We start from the raw sequence: 16,836 nt of genomic DNA, 5'->3' as shown, positions 1-16,836 counted from the left end.
TACAGCAGAATGGTCACCAGCGCCCCTTTCCCCATATCGCAGGGGAGCCTGGCTGGGGCCTGCTGGCGATGGAGGGCAAGGGCTGATTGCCAAGGCGCCGTGCTTCCGCAGAGACGGTGCTTTCTGTCCCGCTGTCAAGGCAGGGGCCTCTGGACAAGGGAAGTGCCCACTGGGAAGATGGAGAGCTGGCTCAATGGGGAGGAGGCAGCCTCCACAGGCAGCCTCCCTCAGATGGTGGGGAAGGTGGTCTTCGGTTTGGAGGTTCTGTGTGCTCAATTAGTCATGTACAAACCAAGGCAAAACTGCATCTGTGGGGCCCAGAGAATTGGGGGAGGAGGTGGCAGAAGCATCCCCTTCCTCACAACCCATTTCTCCAGAGTCTCCCGCCTCCTAGTCCTGCAGGGCCAGATTTGAACCTTGAGGGAGCTCCTGTGCCTTGAATTCCTGGAAGACCACCAGGATTTGGGGATTAACCTCACAGTTGTTGGGAGGATGGGAGAGACGGTATATGTGGAAGGGCTCCTGGAGGGGATGATCCTTGACAGCCAGGAGGACTTCGAGGCCAGGAAGCCTGGGATTGGGCAGGGGGCCACCTGGAGCCCACAGTAGGGCCACTGGACTACTGAAAGCTGAGGGCATGCTTGACAGAGCAGGAGCCTCAGAATGGAGGGATCCTGGCTGATCGGTGGGAAGTGACTCAGAGCAGAGGGGGTCAGGTAGAGCTGCTGAGTATCACAGCACTCTCAGGAGCATGGAGGAATAGTCATGTGTTCATTTCCGTCATACAATCTAGGAAACAGTCAAGCCCAAAGGAAACAGGAGAATCTGCCCCGCTGCCAGCGCATGATAGAAAAGGAATGGCTTGGTTGCTGTACAAAGAGTCTAAGGTGGTGCCAGCTTCAAGCTGGACCTAGGCACTGAGATGTCATCCGAGCCCTCTCTCCATACTTGGGGACCTCCCTCTCCCCTGGCACTGAACTTCCTTTGTGCTACCAGCAGCCCTAACACCCCAAAGGGGAGGCCCAGCCTCCTTCTCCAAAGGCAGCACCAAAGTCTGAGGTCACATTGCTATCCCTGACCCAGTCACAATGGTCAGGAATATTCTGACTGGCCTGGCCAAGGGTCACTGTGCATTTCCAAGGGCCTCCGCAAAATTAGGCCCACTGGAGAATCTCAGTCCCCCAATAAAGGGCTTGCTCCCCTAGACCAGCATGGCAGACTGTTTCTGAGCTTTTCTGTTAAAATCAGATATATACTCGATTTTTTTAGTTTTGCTTTCTGCTAAGTCTCTTCTAGTACAAGTGATAACACAACGTTGTTCTGTTGTGGTGGTAGTGATTTTTAACTAAGGGGGAAAATGTTTTGATACGAAACATTCCATGCAGTAGGACCATTTCCCCCTGCAGACTGAGAAAAGACCACCATTATTTGGCTCTCCAGTGCCTCAGCATGCTCAGGACACCATTGTTCCATGGCAGCCTGTTTTGAGGATCTTTTTTTCCTCCCCTAAATAGAAAAGATCTTATAGACTGTAATGTGGGGGTGGACCGCTGCTCCACATTGCTGGGGATGAGAAGAGGACTAACTGGAGAGTGATTTTGAAGGAACAATTGACAAGTCAAAATGACTAATTAGACAAGAGCGAGGGGGTGACCTCCAGGTAGAAGTGGAAAAAAACCAAAGTGGAAAAAAACCCAACGTTGTGAAAGAATTCCAAAAACATTTTTGTTTCATTATCCAAAAATTTAGAGAAAAATAAATTTATCCACAAATTACTCCCATTTTTCCCAGGTTTCTGCATTACTCAAGTGACCAGCCAAAATAATCTGGTTTTTAAAATAAAATTGTATCAGGGTCAATACATTTTATGTCAAACTAATAAATGACTATAAATCTGTTCTTAAAACCTTCTAATCAAATGTGAATATATGTCCATTTTATCCTACAGTTACTACTACTGTGTTTACCGTACCAGTAGAGAAGTTTAATTTTTTTTCCTCACATGGCTTCAAATTTTCAAGAAACTTTACATATTTACTCAGAAGTTTCATGCCCGGATGAATGTACAAATAATAGCAAAATAAGGACAACAGGAAGAGGAAAGATGATTTGATAACCAAAACTTCATGGAATTTTCTAACTAAAAAGACTCCATTTCAACCTCTAGACTATGACTGAGATGATGGGGGCAGGGGGTGGCACAGAGAGATGCTCTTCTAAGAGGAGCAGGTCCTTGTTGGCCCTCTGTAGGGCTTCCTGCCCTCCTGCCTACCCTCCTAGGAGTCTGGATCTTTCAGTATGGATAGACAGCAACTGGGAGAGGGCTTAATGCTGTGTCAGTTGGGCACCATAAAGTCTTCCACCTACCCCAAAATCCACCAATGGGGCTTGGAGATGTCCCCGAGGAGAGGAGAGTCAGTGGAGGCCATGTTCCCTCCCCAGTGCTGCCCACCAGCAGCACTGATGCTTCTCTCCTCCCAGAGGGGCTGGGAAGGCTGCTCAAGGCAGCAGGAGCCTCAAGAGGCTTGTAAAACCCCAGCTGACTCAAGGGAAGCTTGAGGGCTGCAAGGTGTGGGAAGCCATGCTTGCCAAGCGTCCAAGCAAGGGGAAGGCCGAGGGATGGGGCCGACCAGAAGTAGAAATAAAAGGATTTGGTGCCCCACCTGAGGAGTTTGAGGTGAGAGGAAGGGAGCCGAGGGAATCGGGTCTCTGGCTGGACCGCCATTAATTGCAGCTGGAAAACCAGAGTGGCAGTGAAGGATCGAGGGCTTCCCTGGCTTGAAAGCCTCTGGGAACCATAGGTGGAGCCATCAGTTGTGCATTCCACATATCACAGGTTTATCGAGCACCTGCTACACTGGGGGCTGTGCTGGGGGAAAGACACACAGCCTTGTTCTCCAGGAGCTCCCAGTCTGGCCGGGGAGATGGGGCCCAGGTAGCAAACTGAGAATGAAGAAGGCTATGCTGCAGTGAGGGCCACGGGGGTCCGTGAGGGAAGGAAACAGCAACTACTATGGGTGGTGGGAGCAGCAAAGGCTCCCCACTGAGAGCCGAAGGACAAAGTGAGCAGTGGTAAGGACTGCAGACCTTCCAGGCACCCACAGCAGGGAGACTGCTTTGCTGTTTTTGTTGGTTTTTCCCAACACCACGAAAAGCCTTGTTGGTGGAGAATGAATAGGGGCGGGGGCAAGTCAGAAGGTAAGTCAGATGGTAGACCAGGCTGGAGGGGAAAGGGGGCAGAACTGTGCTCTGTTCTGAGGGTAAACCCAACAAAATTTGCTCATGGATCCGATGGGGATGCACTGGGGCTACTCCCAGGTCCAGAGCAGTGGTGGGGGAGGGGGGAATGGCAGACTAGGAAGCTCTGTTTTGCCTGGATTTGCTGAAAATTGCCTATTAGCCTATTAGGCTGGTGGGGAGGGGTTGTGGCGTGTTGAAGGCAGGAGCTCAGTGACAGGAGTCATGAAATCTGACCATTGGCTGTGGCTGGTCCAGGGGAAGCTCTCCCATGCGGACAGCTCTGAGAGCTCGGTCAGAGGAGGAGGAGGATGGTGCTGGGCCCTGCTGCGGGAGGAGGGAGAGCCTGGCAAGAGAGCTGAGGCAGTTTCCCTGCAGGAGCGGGGATAAAAGACATATGAGGGGGCTAAAGAGAAGTAAGCAGAGGGCGTGGAGACAGCAGAGCAGAGAGAATTCTGGAGACATGTGCTCTGTAAAGCACAGCTGAGGAACTGCATGGTTCCTGGAGGAGGAAGGGAGTTCCAGGGAATGATCTTGTTTTTGTGTTTTAGTTTAGTGTTGTTGTTTTAAGATTTCTATTTTTAGTAATCTCTACACCCAATGTGGGGCTGGAATTTACAACCCCAAGATCAAGAGTCCCATGCTCCACCTGCTGAGCCAGCCAGGCGTCCCCTAGTCTGTGTTTTTGAGTGAGATACTATAGAGTTACTTCTCACTCCAGATTCTATAATCCCTAAGCCTAAAAGACTTACAGGGGAAACTGAGTTGAAACTCCTTTGGAAAGCCATTAAGTGCTGTGGAAACCAGCGCTCATGTCCACAGCCCAGTAAACAGAGCCCAGGGAAGGGAATGAGACAAAATGCATGCACCTACGTCTGGATCCCTGCCTGCCCATGTATGGACCCAATGGCGCACAGGCAGAGACACCTGGGGCCCCTCTATTTGCCCTGATCCACAGAAGGCAGGTGGTGGGTAGGAGAACCAAAGGAAACACCTTCTCATGTTGGGGGGTGGGGGGGAAGACTGTGGGATTCCTCAGCTCCCTCCAGGGCAACTAGGGGAGCAGAACCCGGCAGATATCTTCTGCAGTATCCCCTCTGGTAGTAAGAAGCCGCGTGCTCGGGGTGCCTGGGTGGCTCAGTGGGTTAAAGCCTCTGCCTTCGGCTCAGGTCATGATCCCAGGGTCCTGGGATCAAGCCCCACATCGGGCTCTCTGCTCAGCAGGGAGCCTGCTTCCTCCTCTCTCTGACTGCCTCTCTGCTTACTTATAATCTCTGTCTGTCAAATAAATAAATAAAATCTTTAAAAAAAAAAAAAAGCCGCGTGCTCAGAGCCTTCCCGACTCCCAAACAATTCGTCTGCCGAGGGACGCCCCCCTCGCTTCCCTCTCAATGCGCTGTTTTGTGGGCAGGGGACACCGGTAGCTGGGCTCACTCGCTCTGTGCGTAGGGCTTCCTCAAAGCACCAGGAGCCTTGGGGGCTGTAAGGCAACCTCTACGCGGAGGTGGGCTCACCCTCTGCTTGCCCAGCCCGCTGGCCCGCTTCCAAGCTTAGGGGACAGTGGCCAAGGACTCCCTCCCAGCAGGAGGTTGCGGGGGGGGCGGGGAGTCGCTGCTAGTCCTCGGGCCATCAGACAGTGTGTAGAGGGATGGGGGTTAACACTGGTGGGGAGAGTTCCTGAGTCCAACTGGGGCTCAAGGGCCGTGGAATCATTTCCCGAGAAGACACCCAAGGTCAGGCCAGGGTATCATCGCACCGGCTGGATTTGCCGGACCCTTCGCAGCGGGAGCCAGCAGCCTGCGCGCAGCACCGCCTCCCTTACAAACGCGCGCGCTCTCTCTAGATTCGCAGAAGACCAGGCGCTGACAAATGCACGTCCCCGAGTCGGGCGCCCCCCCCACCCGTCCCCGCCGGCCGGTCGGGAAGGAAAACCGGACGGCGGGGCCACTTTGGGAAGGAAAGAAGCCGCGAGCCAAGACCTTGACCCAAGAGAATGCCGAGGGCGCGCGGAGGCCAGAAGAGAAACTTCGAGGCGCGCAGCGAGCAAACCCGACGCCGCCAAGCCAGGAGCGTCGCTGGCTAGGCGAACTAGGGCGTAGCCCAGGGAAGCATGCCGGCCCATCTAGTTAGTCGGGGCGCGCTTCCTGGAGGAGGAGAAGGAGGGTTTACCACTCGAGCTACTGGGATGAATGGAGGGGGCGGGGCAGCTGGCGGGCTGGGCCAGGCCGAGGTCCCCTGCCGAGCCGGGGGCCGGGGGCCGGCAGCGCGCATAAAGCTGACGCTGGAGGAGTACTCCCGCGACCCGCCGCAAAGACACAATTTCGTGGGTCCCTGGGCCCGTCGAGCTTCTTCCCAGAAACTTCCCGGCCCCGCCCAGCCCCTAATCCGGCGACGCCTGGGCGGGCACGCGGGCTCGTAGGAGCCCGATCTACACGTTCTGGAGGAGTCGCCCTGGGCTCCCGGGAGCAGCCTGCTTGGGACCGACAGGAGCGCGGGTGAGGGCGCCGGGCTGGCGAACGGGACCCCGCCCGGGGCGGCACTGGGGCGGGGCGTTGAGCGGCATTAGGACCCAGGCGCGGCGCGGGGGTGTGTCGCCGGCTCCGGCCGCTGGCCCGCCCGAATCGCCAAGTTCGGGGTCCCGGAGATCAGGGGTGAGGACCCCGAGCGTGCGCGTGTGTGTGCAGCCGTCCGGCGGCCGATCGCCGGGGCCATGGCCGCGGCCGCCCGGCGCATGTTCCATATCCAGCCATGCGGTGGGTACCTGAGCCTGCAGCCACGGCAGGGAGGCGGCGGGAGGGCTGTCGGTTCTCCGCGGCGAAGGGGTGTTCGGCTGGGTCGCGGACCCGTCGGAGCACCGGGGAGAACGCGCCTGCCCCGGGCCTGCAGAGGCCCTGGGCCACAGTGGACGAGGGGGTCGTGGAAGCTTTCTAGGCCTGGGGTCAGGTGTTAAGTTCGGCCGAGAGGGAGGGGGAGACGGGGCGACGGGGCGGGGAGTACACGGATGGTGGAGGGAGGCCTCGTGGACATTGAGTGCTTGATTCGATGCTCTATCGCCGACTTGAAATTCTTAGTCTTTGAACCAGTGCGGTAGCCAGTGGAGGGGTGGGGCGTGGAAGTGATTGGGATAGAACCATGGGGTCCTTAGCACCCCGAGCTGGACCCTTCCCAGCCGGTACCCTGACGTCTCTCGTTACGTTCTGCCCGGACACCTTCTCGCCCCCGGCGCTGCGGAGAAACCTGCCCACTCTTAGGGATCCCGGGGCCACCGACTGTCCCCTGCGAGGCCGCTGCAGTTTTTACCTCAAGGCCCTGAAGCCTGAGGGCAAGCCAGGGGTTTGTACGACCATTATTTACCCGCACCTGGGGCGTCCGGGATGAGAATAAGGTGTGCACTACCCCCACTCTTCCAGACCCTCGTCGCCCTCGTCCTCTGCCCATCCCTCAGATGCTGGCTTTACCGCCCCCGCCCCTCCCTTCTAGATGCAGCCCGGGCTCCTGTCCTGCGCGTCCCTCCGCATCCTGCCCCCAGACCCTCAGGGTCTCGGAGTCTGGAGGCGCTTTCCTCTCGTGCACGCGCCCCTCCTCTAGCTTCCTTCTTCGCACCGAGCGCCACTAACAGTTGCGACCATCCGGGGCCCCGGCGTGTTGAGCGTGCCCGGCGCTCCCCGCCCCCACCCCGCCCCGCCTTCTCCCTGGAGGACCAACGGCTCCGCCTCCCAGGAGGCCCGCCCGGGACGCGGGTGGCACTGAGGGGAGGAGGCCGTTGCCAATTCGGCCCCCTGTAACCCCGGGCGCGTGCGGTTGGGGGCAACTGCACGTGTGATGGGTGTTGATGGCCCCTGGGACCAAAGTGAGAGTGAGAGGAAGTATGTGGAGGCAAGAGGTCCCCCGCCCAGGTCCTGGGCTTGGCATCGAAACAGCGAGACAGGGAGGCCGGCCACTACGTGGAGGGTGGAAGGACAGGCCCCCACCCTCCAGCCCTCGCAGCCGGTGCTGAATAACACCGTCTACAAACCGCTGCCGGGTACTGTTAATAACTCCTGGGGGAAACAGGGCTGGGAATGGCTCCCCACCACCCTACTTGGCCCTTTCCCACTTGGGGAGACCCTAGGAGATTGGCTGAAGAGTACCGGGCTGGGCTTCCTCTGGTTCCTTAGGGGGCCCCTGCCTAGTGCAAGCCCCTGCTCCCCCCCCACCAGGTTGGCCTGTGTTGGGTACCTGGGAAGGGTAAGAAGGCATGGGCAGGGTTGATGTAGGGTGGGGAGCGGCTGGGCACAGGAGAGACTGTCCACGGCTGGTCGGTGGAGCTGGTAACAATTCTTGGGTTTCCCTTGCAGAGCAATCCTCTTCCATCATGTCGCAGAATGGATACCTTGAGGATGTAGGTGAGTACCTCTGTGGGGGGATGTACAGAGAGAGCTCATTGGTCTCTAGGGGACCTGGTCCCTCCAGCAGGGTACTCATGGCATTGAGCCCCCACCTGTGGCCTCTGCTGTTGCTGGGAAGCCTTTAGATCTTCCCCTCCAGGAGGTGGTGGTACGGTTAGGGAGGCAGTTGACAATCGCCTCGGACACTGAGAGGTCACTCCGGTGGTCCTGGGAGGGAAGGCAGTTCCCTCTCCCGGGCTCTGAGGACCATCTGATGACCTCCCTTGGTTCACTGTTAGAATGCTGTGGTTACTGGGCCAGACTTTAGGCCATGCCATATATGCCCTCATCCCTCAGTCCCTGCCCAGCCTTGTGAGGGAGGGGCTGCTATTGTCCCTCTAAATCCATGGAACTGAACCTTTCCTCACTTCAGCTCTCCTGCTTGTTCCAGACCAGCTCTCCCCATCTCTGTGTCTCGGGGGACTCCTGTACCCAGGACGTGTACCCAGACGTGGGCACTGGCCTGACCATCCGAGGGGTGTTCAGTGGGATGGTGCTTGGACAGTGGTGATAGCTTCTGACTCAGGGTCCTTAGGGCCTGGTGACTATGGGGGCCAGGCTGCTGGCAGGTGGATTAGGTGTGTGGTTGGGCTTATAGGATGGACGTGGGGATATGGCCTCCTAGGAGCATTGCAGGGACCTGGTCGTGTCAGCTGGGCAGGTCCTAGGTAGAGCCCAGAGTAGGGGAGAAGGGGACAGTGTGAAGGGCAGTGCCCAGGAATAAAGGGTGCTGGTGGGTGTGATGGAAGGGATGCTAGGGCAGGTGGGGGCTGAGGAGCAAGGGGTTTCTTGTGGACATGAGCTCCATGGCAAAAATGGGAAGGATATCTTTTAGCTCGGAACTCTAAGTACAGTGCAAACCTAGGCCCTCCTGCCCAAAAGGGGCCAGGCTAAGCACAGGCCACGGGGGGGACGTGGCCTGGGATGTGCAGAGGAAACCGGCGGGCTGGAGTGGAAGTGAGTCAGGGTGAGTCACTGCCTGGCAGGTGTGGACGTGCTGCTGACCCTTCCCTGTCCCTGCACAGGTGTTTGTCAGACCTTGGTGGGGTCTGGGCTCTAAGACCCCCTTTCCTGGGAGCATTCACAGGTGGTGAACCCTAGGGACCCACAGGACAGTCAGGAAGGAGTACCAGCAGGGCCCTGGGAGGGCTGGCCGGAAGAGGAAGCTTCTGTGGAGCCTTGAGGAAGGCCCTCTAGGGAGGGAAGCCCTCTGCTCGGAGGGCAGGCACTGGCATGTCTGTGGTGTTGGTCACCTGGTCTGAGGAGTGACAGATCAGAGGTCGGGAGTGGCCCTGGGCCTGAAGGACTGTGGGTCAGGACAGGGGTAGCAGGCCTGGCCCAAACTGCCATCCCAGAGGTCATGAGGAGCTCAAGCAAGGGTGGAACAATTGCGTGTCAGCAGGAAGGCTTCCTCTAGAGGAGGGGCGCCAGGGCTGTGAGCCGTTGTTGGAAGTACGGCCCACCCAGGAAAAGGCTCCCCTCTGGGAGGGAGTCCTAAGGTGCCAGAGCACTCCTCCTGCCTGCCACTGGGTGTCTCCTGGGGTCCCTCCCTTAGTCCCTGTGTCTCTGGCTCCCCTACTTCCTGGGCCTTGTCTGCTGTCTGGACCAAGTCTCTCAGCCTTGCTGCTTCGGCCTGCATGCCCTCCCTGAAAGAAAGCCCTCTAAAACCCTGTGCCAGTACGGTGGGGAGATGGCTGGACACCGCAGTAGTTTCCCTTGGGTCCCATCTAGGGAGCCCGGCAGGTCTGGGTCCCGTAATTTGGGGGTTTGGGGAGGTCAGAGGCCAGTCTTAACTGCATCACTGCACCACCTTCCGGGCCCGGAGCTGTGGAATGACCATGTTTTTCTGTAGCTGAAAGGATACACGTGGGTCAGAACGGTGCAGGGCCCTGGTTCCTGCAGCTGAAGAATGTTGGAGAAAGCTGTTGGGTGGGGGCTGCCGGCTGGCGTCCATGCTCTGATTGGGGCTAGACGGGGATGAGCAATTCGGCCCACCTGGGCCTGAGGCTTCCTTCCTGGCCTACAAGAGGCCGCCCTCCCCACTCGCTGAGAGGTGCGGACTGGGACAGCCTGGGGGCCCCTGCTCCTTGGGCCTGGAGTCCCTCCCTCTGGTGTGTAGCACTGACGGCTGGGCCCTCTTGGGGGGTTCTCTCTCGGTGGTGGTTGGGTCTCCAGGCTACCTCAAGTGTGACATGGATGATGCCTCTGAAACCCGTGAGGAGAGCCTGGGGGATGAGGCCTTCGACACGGTCAACTCCTCCATTGTGTCTGGCGAGAGCATCCGTTTTTTTGTCAACGTCAACCTCGAGGTGCAGCCCACCCAGGCTGGTATGGGGGTTGTAGCAGGGACAGGCTGGGGGCGACGGGCAGGGGCCTGGGTGCTGGGCAGATACAGCTGCGCTCCATGGAGAGAGTCCTGACGCGGTGGGGCGGCCCCCTGAGCCCTCCCGCTTTTCCCTAGCCGAGAATGACTCGCCTGGCGGCTGCGGGCTCCTTCACACCTCACGCAAGGTGAGTGGCCCGCTGGCAGGACAGGGGACAGGGGACGTGTGGTCCCGGGCCACCCATTGGGGGGTGGAGGTGCCTGCTTCCCCGTCACAGCAGACAGACCTCTCACACTGGGCTACGGTGGGTCTGGGTGGGCGGGGCCTTCCCTCGCGGAGCGGGTGTCGGTCCTGGGGGCGGGGCCGCCGCGGAGGAGGCGCCCAGGTCGCCGGAGCACATCTCCCTTACGGGCTGCTGTGGCTCTGTGCGGCTCTGTGCACGCGGTCCCCGCAGTACCTGAAGCTGAAGAACTTTGAGGAGGAGATCCGGGCGCACCGGGACCTGGACGGCTTCCTGGCCCGGGCCAGCATCATCCTGAACGAGACGGCTACCTCGCTGGATGACGTGCTGCGGGCCATGCTGTGCCGCTTAGCCCACGACCCCCAAAACGCGGAGCCTGACTGCAACTTGGACCTGTTCATGGCCATGCTCTTCACTGATGCCGGGGCCCCCACGGAGGGGAAAGGTGGGGCCCGGCTCCCGGGTGGGGCCCAGGGGCTCAGGGAGGTGTGCGGGTGGGCCCTCTGACCCTGTCCGCTCTGCCCTCAGCCCACCTGCTGTCTGATACCATCCAGGGGGTCACTGCCACGGTCACGGGGGTGCAATACCAGCAGTCCTGGATCTGCATCATGTGAGTTGCCAGGCCTGCAGGGTGGCTTCCCTGGCAATAGGTGGGCCCACCCAGTTTTGGGACAGAGGGTGGGAGCACTCCTGTCAGAGGTTGCTGGGGGTCAAAGTCAGGGGTGGGGTGTGGGGGGAAGCCCAGCTCCCAGGGTGGCAACCGTGTGCCCTCCCCGCCCCTGGCAGCTGCACCTCCAAGGCCCTGCTGAGGCGACACGTGTGCATCAGCCGTCTGGTTCGCCCTCAGAACTGGGGGGAGAATTCCTGTGAGGTGCGGTTCGTCATCCTGGTGTTGGCCCCTCCCAAGACGGTGAGTAGGGTTCTGGAGGTGGCTGTTTCGTGAAGGAAGGTCCCAGACTACTTGGCCCTCTCTTCAGGGGCATCTCCTCCGCCTGCTGGGGGACCCCACAGTCTGGGCCCCTGAGGGCCTCGTGCTCACGCTGTCCTTCCTGTCTGTCCCACTGAGTCTCTCTGAAGCATCCCGCTAGGTCCTCATCCAGCCCTAATTCCCCCTGAGGTTGCCCATAAAGCTGTATTTCCTTCTTGACTGAAAGAGATACTTGTTAAAATTAGCTTTATTCAAATGTGGGGGCTTTTCATCAGCCTGCCCCAACACCTTTCTCCCAGTTGGCCGGCTCTATGATTTGCTGGCCATGGATCCCCACTTCTGCCTGGTCAGGGGTACATCCTGCTTGTGTGGGAGGCTGAAGCTAGTATGGTTTGGGGAGTCTTTTCTGAAGGAAATGGATTTCAAAATCATAAATAGAAAATGGCGGAGGCCCCTAGCCAGGCCTGAGAAGGGCCTTCATGCTTAAATTCCTCTAGCTTCTTGATTCTGCCCCTGCCTCTGGTAGACTCAAAGCTTGGCATGGCCCTCCTCTATGGGCTTGCTCTTAGGCAAAGCGGGTGCTGAGGGGAATGTCCCTCCCTGGGAGGTTACAGTGTTGGGGAGAGGGAACATGGGCAGCACATGGGGCAGAGGGAGTGACAGCTGGTGAGGTGGCCAGAGAGGAGGAAGGGGCTGTATCCTGAGGGCCAAGTGGCTGGACTCATGCCTTGTGACAGGCCAGCCAGCCCAACACCCGGCTCCTCCTCTGGAGAGTGAGCCTGTTCTGGAGCAAACAGGAAAGCAAAGCGTGGGCAGGACAGGCCTGGGGGACTGCTCTGGGCAGCATGAAGGGATAGATGCTGCTCCCAGAGGACAGGCTGTCAAGGGGGAGGCTGGACATGAGTTGACTTTGGTCAGGCAACAGGGAGAAGGCTTGACAGGCCTGGAGCCCCTCGGGAAATCAAATAAACCAGCAGACGGTGGGAATACCACCAGTAAAGTGGAACTGGGTAAGGGCTTGTCTCTGTCACTGTGATCTCATTATCTGTGATGATGCAGGTCTGTGTTCCTCCATCAGTAGTACCTCAGATTTTAAGAACTCATGAGTTTATGAAGGAAATTGGGAGACTTGACACTGGTTCTGGTGATCTGCTGACCAGGCAAGAATCCTGGCTGATTCCACTAATGCCTGAACTTTGGGGGACAAAATGTGCTGCCTGTCACATTGGGGGCACCTGCGACAGGCTCTGGACTATCAGTGATGACAAGGGTGGGGCGGGGACCCCTCCATTCGCCAGGAACCGCAGGTGTGATTTCCCCTGTCTCCTGCCCCCAGAAAAGTACCAAGACTGCCACAGAGGTGGCACGCACGTTCGCCACCATGTTCTTGGACATCACCTTCCGCCAGGAGCTCCTGAAGACCCGCACAGAGGAGGAATTCAAGGAGGCGCTGGTGCGTCAGAGACAGCTGCTCACCATGGTGAGCCAGTGCCCAGTCCTCAGCGCCAAGGGCTACAGCATGAACTCCATCCACATATACAGACCCCCCAAGGTACAGCAGGGATGCAGACCTGGGCGGGGGTGGTGGGGCAAGGGCCACAGGCCAGAGCTGACAGACATCTGTCCCCTTCCCCAGCCCCTGAAGCACAAAGATTTTCTCCCTGTGGGGAAGGGCATCCGGGAAGACATTGCCCGCAGGTTCCCCGTGTACCCACTGGACTTCACAGACGGTACGTGGCCCTACGGTTCCCCCACCACCCCCCCACCACCCCCCCGCCACAGCTCAGCCTGTGGCTTCGGTCCCAGGACAACACATGGGCCTGTCCTGCATCCCAGCAAATTTCCTGTCCTGTCCCATCCCTAGGCATTATTGGGAAAAATAAGGCTGTGGGCAAATACATCACCACCACGCTGTTCCTCTACTTCGCCTGCCTCCTGCCCACCATCGCTTTTGGGTCCCTCAACGATGAGAACACAAACGGGGCTATCGGTGAGGGGGGGAGGCAGGGGGATGGGGCGGGAGGCCCAGGGCTGCAGTGACCCACCCCCCTGACGTCCCCCACTTCCTCAGATGTGCAGAAGACCATGGCAGGGCAGGGCATTGGAGGCCTCCTGTATGCCCTCTTCTCTGGACAGCCACTGGTGGTGCTCTTGACCACTGCGCCCTTGGCCCTCTACATCCAAGGTGCCGTGGCACTGGCGGCGGGGAGGTGGCTCCCAAGGTCCCCAGCCCCTGCCTGGCTCTGACCACCCCCCTCGTCCTGCTGCCTGCAGTAATTTGTGGCATCTGTGACGACTACAATCTGGACTTCAGCACCTTCTATGCGTGGACGGGCCTGTGGAACAGTTTCTTTCTCGCACTTTATGCCCTCTTCAACCTCAGTCTCATCATGCGTCTCTTCAAAAGGTGATGGGGCCTTTCCCGAGCTTCTGGGACCCTCAGCCAGGAGGGGAGACCAAGGCTAGGGACCTGGGGCAGTCTCCACGCCAGCCTCTGAGGCCTTATAACCCTAGAGTGGATGGGGTGCCCCCTCCACATCACTGCCCTGAGACAGAAGTGTGGGACCCTGGTCTTCGTGGCAGGAGGAGGTCGGAGACTGTGCAGAGGCTCAGGGAAGCCTCCCCATCCCCACCCCGGTGCCCTGACAGTTCATTACCATCTGATGAGGCATGACATCCCCCTCCCCCTATATCACCCCGGCAGGTCAACAGAAGAGATCATTGCCCTGTTCATTTCCATCACATTCATGCTGGACGCTGTCAAGGGCATGGTCAAAAGTGAGTGTCCAGTCGGTGGCCACCCGCTGCAGGGGAAACTGAGTTGAGCTGGGGGACTGTGGGCTGTGGCCAAGACCACCAAGCAGCATGCAAGCTAAGGCTCCTTCCACGGTCCAGGGCGCTCTCAGGAGCTGTGACCAGCAGGAAGCCACAGTGCCATGTGCTGGAGGGCAACAGGGCTGCCTCAGGCGGGATCAGAGGCACAGGGCCAGGTGTGAGGCAGTGTCAGAGATGGGGGGGGGAGACAAGCAAGTCAGTGGGGTCCTCCTGTCTGACAGAGAAAGGCAGCCCCTCCCTTTCCCCATCTCCCCAGAAGCTCTTTCTCCCCCATATCCAGAAGAGAGCTGGGCCTCATCTTCCCAGAGCTCAGACCGCTGAAGCCTGCTGGCCTGTATCCACAGTCTTTCAGAAGTACTACTACCACCATGACTTTGGGACCTACAACACAGAGAGTACTTCCCTGGTGAGCCTGCTGGGCCTCAGCACTGACCTCAACACCAGCCTCCACATGGCCCTCAACACCAGCCTCCCGGCCAGCCCACTACAGCCGACGCCCGGGAGCCACCAGGCTGACCCCCCGAGCCGGGAGACCGCAGTGCTCAGCCTCCTTATTATGCTGGGCACGCTGTGGCTGAGCTACACCCTCTACCAGTTCAAGAAGAGGTGAGGGGGGCCCTGCGGGTGAGGGAAAGAAGGCGCCAGATCCCAGGCCACACTGACACTCCCCACCCATGTCCCCAGCCCCTACCTACACCCCTACATGCGGGAGATCCTGTCAGACTGTGCCTTGCCCATCTCGGTGCTCACCTTCTCCCTCATCTGCTCCTATGGCTTCCGGGAAATCAAAAGTGAGTTGGGGTCTGGCAGGGGGTGCAGTGGGGTGAGGTTGGTCCCTGGGTGCCACAGGCTTGAGCAGGGGCCTGTATCTGCTGCAGTGAGCCAGTTCCGCTACAACCCTAACAAGAGCGTCTTTGAGGCGGCTGAGATGCACTCCCTGTCCCTGGGGGCCATCGCCAGTGCCATGGGCCTGGGCTTCCTGCTCTCCTTGCTCTTCTTCATCGAGCAGAACTTGGTGGCTGCCTTAGCCAATGCCCCGGAGAACAGGTTTGTGGGGCGGGGCTGGGAGGGCTGAGCATGTGCCCAATCCTCCCTGGGGTCACAGGGATCCAGCCACATGTGCCCCAACCCTCTGCTGCAGGCTGGTGAAGGGCACTGCCTACCACTGGGACCTCCTGCTCATCGCCATCATCAACAGCGGGCTGTCTTTGTTCGGGCTGCCCTGGATCCATGCCGCCTACCCCCACTCCCCACTGCATGTGCGGGCCCTCGCTTTGGTGGAAGAGCGCGTGGAGAACGGGCACATTTATGAGACGTGAGTGGGGGCCGGGTTGCTTAAGACCTGAGGCGAGTCATCTGGGCCCTGAAGTGGGGGTAACCCTGGGCCATGGGGACCTGGGGAGGGATGCGGCTCCAGGGACTAGGGCCCAGAGGTGACCCGGTACCCTGTGGCCATGCAGAATTGTGAACGTGAAGGAGACACGGCTGACCACCCTGGGCGCCAGCATCCTGGTGGGCTTCTCCCTCCTGCTGCTTCCCTTCCCGCTGCAGTGGATCCCCAAGCCCGTGCTTTACGGCCTCTTCCTCTACATCGCGCTTACCTCCATCGATGGCAACCAACTCTTCGAGCGCGTGGCCCTGCTGCTCAAGGACCAGGTGAGCCTCAGCCCCAAGGGCGAGGGGCAGGGTGGGCGTACAGGCTCCAGGCCTGCCCACAGCGGGTCCCTGCCGCCCACAGACCTCGTACCCGCCCACCCACTACATCCGGAGGGTGCCCCAGAGGAAGATCCACTACTTCACCGGCCTGCAGGTCCTGCAGCTGCTGCTGCTCTGTGCCTTTGGCATGAGCAACCTGCCCTACATGAAGATGATCTTCCCCCTCATCATGATTGTCATGATCCCCATCCGGTAAGGGCCGCCGGATGGGTGCTGGGGGTGGCACCCAGTCTACCCCTGGGGAGGGGCAGGGGCAGATGCCCCCCCCACTTTTGCTCTCTGACCCAGTGCTCACCTTGAGGTCTCTTATCCCCCTGCCCAGCTACAACCTGCTGCCCCGAATCATTGAAGCCAAGTATCTGGATGCCATGGATGCCGAGCACTGACTGAGGCCCTGACCAGCAGGCCCGCGCCATATCCCTCTCCCTGTCCCTCTGGCTCTTCCCAGACTGAGTCTGCAGCCCCGTGGGGAGAGGGATGGGGTCTTTTGGGGCGTGGTTCTGTGCTGCACCCCCTTCCTGCTGTCCCATCAGGCCTAGGACATTTAGGCATGGGGCGGTTGTTCCACGGTGGGGGCCCATACCTGTCCCCATTAGCCTTTCGCTGGGGTCAGTGACACTGCTCAGGGCAACTTCTGTCCAGAGTAGGACTAAGCAGGACGGATTTTCTTTTGATAAAAGAGTCAGATGTCTGAAAGAGAAACCATTTCCTTGATTGTGTAAGGAACTTGCTATATGCACACTAGAGAATAAAGCTCCTGTTTCTAGCTTCCATCTCGGCTGTCCCGCCCTGCCCCAGCCTCAGGGCCACTGGAGAATAAAAAGTTTGATGTAAAGGGGAGGGCGAAGGAAAAGGGACCCGTGTTTGCTGAGGGCCACACGCTGTCACCTCCAACCCCACACAGCGGATGCTGGCCCATCAGGGGCCTGTGGAAGATCCAGGAGGCCCTGGCGCTGCTGTGTTGCCAGGCAACCGCAGGGGAGGTGTTGTCAAGGGCATGGCATATGCAAGGGCCTGGAGGAGAGGGCTTGGGGCCAGTAGTGAGCCACAGTGGTGAAGGAGAGATGGGTGGGCCTTGTGGCCCTGGGCCTGGGCTCCCAGAGGCAGCTGCAGAGCAGCCCAGCAGAC

The 16,836-nt window shown here is 59.1% G+C and overlaps 1 protein-coding gene across 4 annotated transcripts; it reads left to right on the top strand.

Annotated features, from left to right (window-relative positions):
• Positions 1-5,645: 5,645 nt before the first annotated feature.
• On the top strand, positions 5,646-16,474 carry SLC4A11 (solute carrier family 4 member 11). 4 transcript variants are annotated; one of them, XM_044263361.1, is made up of 20 exons: positions 5,646-5,732; positions 7,575-7,622; positions 9,840-9,992; positions 10,126-10,175; positions 10,443-10,674; positions 10,758-10,839; positions 11,016-11,139; positions 12,494-12,709; positions 12,794-12,887; positions 13,022-13,147; positions 13,229-13,342; positions 13,432-13,564; positions 13,862-13,935; positions 14,337-14,598; positions 14,677-14,783; positions 14,871-15,039; positions 15,134-15,307; positions 15,453-15,648; positions 15,731-15,900; positions 16,031-16,474. In XM_044263361.1, the coding sequence occupies exons 2-20, from the start codon at positions 7,592-7,594 to the stop codon at positions 16,092-16,094; spliced, it is 2,571 nt and encodes an 856-aa protein (XP_044119296.1). In that variant the 5' UTR covers positions 5,646-5,732; positions 7,575-7,591; the 3' UTR covers positions 16,095-16,474. The 4 variants fall into 4 exon arrangements, with proteins under 4 accessions (XP_044119296.1, XP_044119295.1, XP_044119293.1 ...); XM_044263360.1 differs by lacking the exon at positions 5,646-5,732 and adding an exon at positions 5,947-5,990; XM_044263358.1 differs by lacking the exon at positions 5,646-5,732 and adding an exon at positions 7,060-7,261 and having other exon boundaries at positions 15,803-15,900.
• The last annotated feature ends 362 nt before the right edge of the window (positions 16,475-16,836 follow it).

This window comes from Neovison vison, chromosome 8 (assembly GCF_020171115.1).
Source record: "Neovison vison isolate M4711 chromosome 8, ASM_NN_V1, whole genome shotgun sequence".
In the NCBI taxonomy this organism is placed as follows: Eukaryota; Metazoa; Chordata; class Mammalia; order Carnivora; family Mustelidae; genus Neogale; species Neogale vison.
This window is presented reverse-complemented; position numbering and strand designations above follow the sequence as displayed.